The 8,157-nt window shown below is 41.2% G+C and overlaps 1 protein-coding gene across 1 annotated transcript in view; it reads right to left on the bottom strand.

Annotated features, from left to right (window-relative positions):
* Positions 1 to 8,157, bottom strand: part of LOC101849502 — a 56,010-nt gene that overhangs the window by 33,511 nt on the left and 14,342 nt on the right. The window contains exon 2 of the mRNA XM_035972891.1: positions 65 to 1,162. Within this exon, the coding sequence (XP_035828784.1) occupies positions 65 to 394 (330 nt within the window). The 5' untranslated portion in view covers positions 395 to 1,162. The remainder of the gene's footprint in view (positions 1 to 64; positions 1,163 to 8,157) is intronic.

Genomic DNA, 8,157 nt, shown 5'->3' with positions numbered 1-8,157 from the left:
GGGGGAGGGAAGATGGGGGTGTTTCAAGATGGGCAATGTGAAAGCAAGTAACAATCTTACTGACCTTTCCAGGGGAAATGTGCCCGTTGAGAGAGCGAGCATCAAAGGTGAAATGGCCGGCCTTGAGGTACGTGTGCGGTCCGGGGAGAGGGGTCAGACAGGGGGACGGGCTCCGAGACATGCTGTGGGAGCCCGGGTACAGACGGCAGCTGCCCCCGTCCCCTCCACCCAGACCTTGGATGCTCGGAGAGGGAGAAGGGGAGGGGTATGGGGAGGGGGTGGGGCATAGTGACGGGGAGGGCGTGGCTCCTGACTCCCGGCGTGCACTGTGCCTGCTGGCCGTGCTGGAGCGTCTCCTCTGCTTCCTCACCACTGTACCGGCGCGACTCAGCATGGTCCGTGTGTTGTGGGTGGTTGGAGGGTGGTCTGGTTTGGATTGCTCCTTCTTTCCTATCAATCATCAGCTATTGTCTTTATCTCTCCTCCTTCTTTTCTGTATATGTTACACTCCAGTAACACCCCTTTCAATCTTCGGCAATTTTGTTATCTGTACAATCTCTGTGTAGCAAGGGCGGCAAATCTCTTACTAAAACTTGAACAAAGAAAACTGTGACGTCACAGAATGACGGTCAAAAGGTCACGCAAACGTCCTTAATGTCTCAGAAAAGCACCCTTGTTTAGTGAATGCCATACAAATACTCCATGACATTTTGAAATACAGAGATCCATTACAATTTGAAGAAAATAGTAATGGAAATTTAGGAAAAACGTTATTGCTTGATTTCTTAAAATACTAGATGCCACCTTTCACAAAAGTCACGCGAAGTAGCAAAACAAAATTCAACATTCTGAAGCACAAGAAAACACAAATTTGTCTGTCTCAAAGATTGAAAGGTCGGAATTTTGTGGTGCGGGCAACACGAAACAAACAGAGCCTGATTTGATTCCATTTGTCAGTTCCAAACATTTTAAATCCTTGAAACATAAATTACGACTTCAGGAAACAAATCAAGATCCGGTTAGAATGATGTTAAGGTTCAGTGCAAAACAGAGCATACCATTCCATGAATTTGTCTTAGTGCCACTCCAAAAGTCAAGAATGCAAGAGGATTATCAGATGGTCCAACCGTGCAATTCCTGAGAATGCTTTTATTCCCAAGGCCTGACATAACAGGAATGTAAAAACTGTTAAATATTCTAAAAATGATAACCTTTAAAGAATACGTATACTCACACACAGACACACTCATAAACACACACACACACACTCACACACACAAACACACAAACACACACACACACACACACACACACACACACACACACACACACACACACACGCTGTTCGCTCTACCCTTCCACTTAGCAGTGACTCTCGCAACATAAACGGCATAACATTATCAGAAAGGTCAGTGCAGCAAACGACTCCCAATGGAAGGAACATCGTAGATGCATCTCTTTCTCTCTCTCTATCTCTCTCTCCCTCTCTCCCTCTCTCTATCTCTATCTCTCTCTCTCTCTCTCTCTCTCCCCCCCCTCTCTCTCTCTCTGGCCCCCTCTTTGTCCGTTTGTGTGTTTGCCTGTCTGTCTATCTGTCGGTCTGTCTGTCTATCTCTCTCACTCTCTCTCTCACTCTGTCTCTCTCTCTGTCTCTCTCTCTCTCTCTCTCTCTCTCTCTTTCTCTCTCTCTCTCAACTATATATAAACAAAAAATGCCAACATGCGCATCTATCACAGTCCATAATACAATTTATCTTTGTCCAGGAGCTACGTGTGTTGCTCAAGGACATGTCACAGCTCCCTTACGACAGCCAATCAATATACTCCCCACTAATAACACGCTCCTTTGTTTACAAGCTGGACAAAAATAACCAGAAATGAGAAGTTTACAAACGTCACTCCTTTTTAAAAACAGAGAGTGAGATCAAACAGACGAGATTCAGCACAGTCCGGTTTATAAATACAAGTATTGATTTAATCTCACACAACCGAACCTTCTCTTACGGCTACCTGTATATGACAATCTTCTGTACAAATTATCATTTTCCCATTTTTTCCCTTACGTATTGTTTTACATTTTGACAATATGTGAGGCAGCATGGTAAAATCAGGCGCTCGTCAAAATAACAAAGTCGGAGAAACAGGCATTTTTCTGCAAGTTTGGAAATTTTGATCGAATTTTTTTTGGGGCTTTAACTTCTATTCTATACACATAAAAACACATTTCTATGTGGATTTTACTGACAAACATTCATTAAAAGCGCAAAATTTGAGATTTTTTCAGTTTTCAATTACCCTTTAGCTATTGGGGTTACTACACTTTGGTGGCCCATTTTCTCGCTTATTTCAACACTAAAACCAGGCGAATTTACTTCCTTCAATCGCAAATTTCTCGAGTTCTGTTCAAGGTAAACGGATGTTTATTTCATTGGAAGTAAGGCAAATCAATCAGCTTTTAGATGATACCAATAACTCCATATGCCCAAAAAACTGACAAGCCCCTGATTCCACCGCATCGTGACACATATTGTGTAAGACAGCCACCTATCCAAGATGGCCACTTTCTTCCCCAACAATGGGTGACTATCTTTGACAGTTACGACTCTACATTAAGATATACATATTATATAATACTTAAAAAATATAACAATATAATTGTATTATATTTCTATTATTTCGTTATGAGTGTATGTGTACGTGCCTCTCTCTCTATCTTTGTGCGTGTGTGTATGTGTGTGTGTGTGTGTGTGTGTGTGTGTGTGTGTGTGTGTGTGTGTGTGTGTGTGTGTGTGTAGTTGTTTCGTTATTTTTTTTTTTTGGGGGGGGGGGGGTTTGTAAAGTGTTTTACGGCGCTCGCAACTGCATAAGGTCATATGAGTGCGCGTGACACACCTAATATTTTCAGCTGGTAGGAAATTTTGAATTTTGCCCGGGTGGCGGCCGAAGCCTACTCTTATCGATTTCAGACCACCAAGGGATCTTTAACGTGCGCAACTTGCACACGGGCCCTCCGAGATGTTTCGTCCTTGTCCGAGAAGGGCTAGGTGTAGATCTTTCCTACCAGAAGATTAGGGGGAGTGGCTGAAAGACAGCAGTAAGAAGAAGCCGAGGAGTAGCAGTAGAAAGGCTGCAGAAAGAATCAGGAGCCCAGAGGAATGGGGCAAAGGAGGTGAGGGGGTGGAGGCAGAAAGAGGAGATGAAAGCAGACGACAGAACATTGCTAGAGAGCAGGAAACGAGGTGAAAGGAGACAAATTTAGAGAAGAAACTTTTTCGGTTGCTACCCGGATTCGAACCCACGACCTTTTGAATGAGAGGCCAACACCTTAACCTCTAGGCCACGAGAGCCCCCTGAGTATTTGTGTGTGTGTGTGTGTGTGTGTGTGTGTGTGCGTGTGTGTATGTGTACGTGTGTATGTGTGAAATTTAAATACCGTCAAACCTGCTCAAAAGACCACTTGTCAAAGTCAATCACCTGTACAAACGACCACTTCGCCCCCCTCCTTTTGCGTTTTTCTTTTATTCAATTATCAAAATGACACTGTCCAAAAAGACCACACGTCTAAGAAGACCAAAAAGCAAAGATGAGTCACCTCTTCGTTTCTTTGAACAGCAACATCAATATCCAATGTCGTAGAAATGTCCGCAAACATTATTGTGCTGCTAGGAGACATTATCTTTCGCATTCTGTCAGGCGAAGAGAAGAGGAAAGTAAAGAAGGAAGTTTTTAAAATACAAAAAGAAAAAAAAACCGCAGCAGAACAAACAATTTCGCAAGTGTTGAAGCTTACGTATGCGGGCACAAAGGGGAGATTCCGAGGGGACACACAATTAACCTCTCCAACCTTCAAGCGCAATTGCACCCCACTAATAAATAAGTGAACAGCTGCATTTCAGCCTGGACCGTGAACCTGCTAGACGGCCAACGATTTTTGTAGTCTTTGTTGTTTTTTGTTGTTGTTTTTTCTTCTTTTTCGTTAAACACCAAAAAAGGAGGAAAAAAAAGTATAAAGAACGTAGACGTTCGGATACGGTTCAGTCTGAATGTGTTAATGTGAGGTTTGATGTGGAATGGTGTGGAGGAATTGAGTGGGCAGTGACCGTGTACATGTGTGTGTGTGTGTGTGTGTGTGTGTGTGTGTGTGTGTGTGTGTGTGTGTGTGTGTGTGTGTGTGCGCGCGCGTCAGTGTGAGATAGAGAAAAATAGAGAAACAGAAAAAGAGAGACAAGAGAGAGAGAGAGAGAGAGAGAGAGAGAGAGAGAGAGAGAGAGAGAGAGAGAGAGAGAGAGAGAGAGAACGAGATAAAGAGAGAAAAAGGGTTTGGCAGACAGATAGATATAGATAGATTCTAGATATCATTCAAATTATAACAGCACACGAACAGGAGTGAAAATAAGGGGGTGGGGTGAGGGAGGGAGAGTGAGATAGCATGCCTTTAGTAAAACGAACATTCATATTATGCTCTGCTACTTTTTAAGCTTTTTCCAAATTCACTTCATCTGTGAGATGTGCACATTGTACAAACATCAGTGTTACGGCTAAGTTGTACCAACTACGCTGCATTTACGACTTAGTAAACGCATCGAAAGCGAATAGATTTCCAGTATTATTTCCTTCGAACAAACCAAAAGTACTACAAAATATGTGTTACGCCTTCTCGATATTAAACAATGTATTCTAGCCCTCGATCTACATCGCTTTTCACGCAACTGTAGTAGACCCGTAGGCCCAGAGCAACCTACTTAGAGAACCTGAACAGACGGTGACGGGGAAAGATCGGGGTATTGTAGCTTTTTTTTTAAAGAGTAAGAGCATCCGAGCAAAGGTATGAATGGAGAACCAAGATCACCCATGTCTATAGTAGATATGGAACTTGATGATGATGATGATGATGATGATGATGATGATGATGATGATGATGATGATGATGATGATGATGATGATGATGATGATAATAATCGTTTCTCCTTCTTTTCTTCACTTCAGTGAAGTGGTATCCGATCCAACAGGAAGAGCTTGTTTGTTTTCAAAATAAGAAAGTACGTCCCATGACCATTCCTGGTGCTCATTATATCATTTTAAGCAGCTTACTAAGCGGCTTTCAGGACTTGCCAAATGGACAAGGTTTCTGTGTTAGTAGGTTTGAGACGTCCATCTATTTATGGAGGAGTCTGTATTAAGTATGCTTCCTTTCTCAAACACTGAAACCTTCCAAAAGATAATGACGGAACTGCAAATAAATCTGAAAGTACTCGAAGTCTCTAATCTTCATGCCCTTCCATACATACATACATACTTCTGTTTGTTTGTTTGTTTTGTTAGTTAGTTAGTTTTATTTTTTCAATGTTTGTACTTTAGAACATTTTGGAGGCGGATTTTAGCCCTACCTGTACTGTTAAGGCCACTCCATGCTGAAAGCAATATAACATCCCCGCAGAAAAACGGAAAAACTCAATAAGAATTCTCCCAACTTGAAAATCGAAGTCTAGTCTCCTACCAGCGGGCCACATGAATTGCCTAACCGCTACACTATAGACGCTGGTCTGTATTCATTTCCTACATAACAAAAGGTAGAAGGTACAATGGCTGGATAAACTTGCTTTATCACACCATGGCGGGTATGGAATCAGAACCGTACACATTTCATGCTGAGATGAAAGCGTATAAAAAGTTAATACCTTATGTTGCCACAAAATCGTAACCGCATGAATCTGAATGATTTTGGGTATTGCCAAATTTGGTTTTGTTTTCTTTTTAGTATTAGGGTAAGTTTTACGGTATTTCCAACACAATAAGATCAAAGGAATACCGATGACTAGAGGTGCTATTAGACAATAACAAGCAAAGAAAAGAAAAAGAATTATACAAGATACAGGTAAAGGGAATGTTATTAAGTTTGATAGAAAAGTAGCAGCAAACTACACCAGAGCTCCCATGAACTACGTAACTCTTTTTAAAAAGTTATTTTGTAGAAAATATCAGCCGATGTGTGAGATATGTTTGTTTGTTGTTTGTTTGTTTTTTCATTTTCTCCCCCAGAGGGTGAACTAGAATACTGTTGTGAACAAGACCAACTTGTTATTTCGCGCGCTCATATGACTTTATGCAGTTGCGAGCGCCGTAAAACCCTATACTACTAACTAACTAGAATAGGTCAAACAATTACAACCGAAACTGCTGAAAAGGTCAACCGTCCAAGATAATCACCTGTACACATTCCACTCTACACCCCCTCACCCCTCCTTCCCCCATTTTCCATTAAGCATTTTTTAAAATGATGTCTCGGATATCTTCTTTTCTCACTGACAATTACATACATTGGTGCAGCACATTGGATGTTTAAAATAAATTGGACATGCACGCCCACATACACTGTATGTACTTGCCGAACCATATGTTAAAATATGTGGATGTATGGGGCAAAGGCCTTTCAAATCAATAAATCATTTTGAATCTTTGAATCTTTTCTCACTGACACTAGCAGGCTGTCTTGAACAATTTCGAATGAATCTGAATATGTGAGGCAGCGTGGCGGAATCAGGCTCTCGTCAATTTTTGGGCATGTAGAGTTATTGGTATCATCTTAAAGCCTGTTCATTTGTCTTGCTTTCAATGAAAAAAATTACCCATCCATCTTCAATAGATGTGGAGATGTTTTGCATTGAAGGAGGTGGGAGTCACCTGATTTAAGAGGTAAAATTAGCGAGAAAATGGCCACCAAAGCTTGGTAAATTCCAAAGGTGGAGAGTCCAAGGAAACTGTAAATTTATAACGTTGTGCCTTTAATCAAAGTTTTCGGTGCAATCCTCAAAGGAATGTGTTTGTGAAGGGACAGAAAAGGTGTTGAGGCAAAAAACAAAAATTTGTTAAAAATTACTAAGTAGGGAGAAAACTGCTGTTTTCTTCGATTTCATTACTTTGACGAGAGCCTGATTCCACCACGCTGCCTCACATATGTTTCTACCCGTGAGATGAATAAAGATTGTTATTGTGTTATTCGGTTTAAAGCGAGACAAATCTACCAGGCAACAGTCTTTTAATATTACGCATCAGCAAGACAAGTACACAGCTTGGCAAACAAAGTCAACCGAAGCATGGGGAGAAAAAGCACAAAAAACAACAACAGAAAACAAATCAAAACAACAACAAAAAACAAAACAGACACAAAAAACCCCAACAAAAACAACAAAAAACAATAACGGTCTACCAATTTCACCCACTGCAACCGCCAACCACCAACTAAAAAGCATTCTTCAAGTCAAATCGAAAGTTCTGGAGTAATTTCCCTGTCTCCTGGATTCAGACAACAAATCTTGTTTCCCCTTCCCCCCCCCTTCCTCTTAACCCCCCCCCCGAGAAAACAAAACAATTAGAAAACGAAACAAACAAAGGAGAACTAGAACACAATGACGTCCTTCGTAGGGATTAAGATAATCAGAAATCTGACGGCCCCAAGCATCAACTTTCTCCACTGTTCCAAACCGGAAGCAGAGAATTTCAGGCACGTTTCAAAAATTTAAATGACGTAATACGCACACCAACAAACGTTCTAAATAAAGTAAAACAAATGGCCTGCCAGAAAATAAAGCAGCAGAAATATTTTGAGCCTTGCTTTTGATACAACTTTTCATATATATAGTACACGGAGGCGAAGTTATTTTTGGTCGAGCTGAAGACAGCGAGTAGAGGTGGGCAAAATCCGGATAAATATCCAGAAAATCGGATAATCCTCTAAAAGTACATTATCCGAATTCAGACTCTTAACTCTCTTTCCAGACCCGTTTGTCGAAGTGGGTGCACCCATTCGTTGAAGTGATGATAACCCGTTTGTCAAAGTGGTTTTAACCCAATTGCCGAATCGGTTCATAACATATTACATGTATTTACCGAAGAGGTGCACTAACATATTACTCGGATGTTGCTAAAGCGACTCATTGCCCAGCCCTAACAGCGAGATAGCCCAATTAAAGAACGAAATTAAAACAAATGTCACATTCCTAAAACTCAGAGATAAGAAACATTTACGACTGCCTGACGATATGACGCGCCATCTTTAAACGTTGTGAAGTGGTGTTTTTATTTCACGATTGCGTAATATAATGTCTTTTGAACAAGACAGACAGACAGACAGACAGACAGACAGACTGACAGAGACAG

Source organism: Aplysia californica, unplaced genomic scaffold (assembly GCF_000002075.1).
Source record: "Aplysia californica isolate F4 #8 unplaced genomic scaffold, AplCal3.0 scaffold00891, whole genome shotgun sequence".
Lineage (NCBI taxonomy): Eukaryota > Metazoa > Mollusca > Gastropoda > Aplysiida > Aplysiidae > Aplysia > Aplysia californica.
The sequence above is the reverse complement of the archived record's forward strand: the minus strand, read 5'-3'. Positions and strand labels throughout refer to the sequence as shown.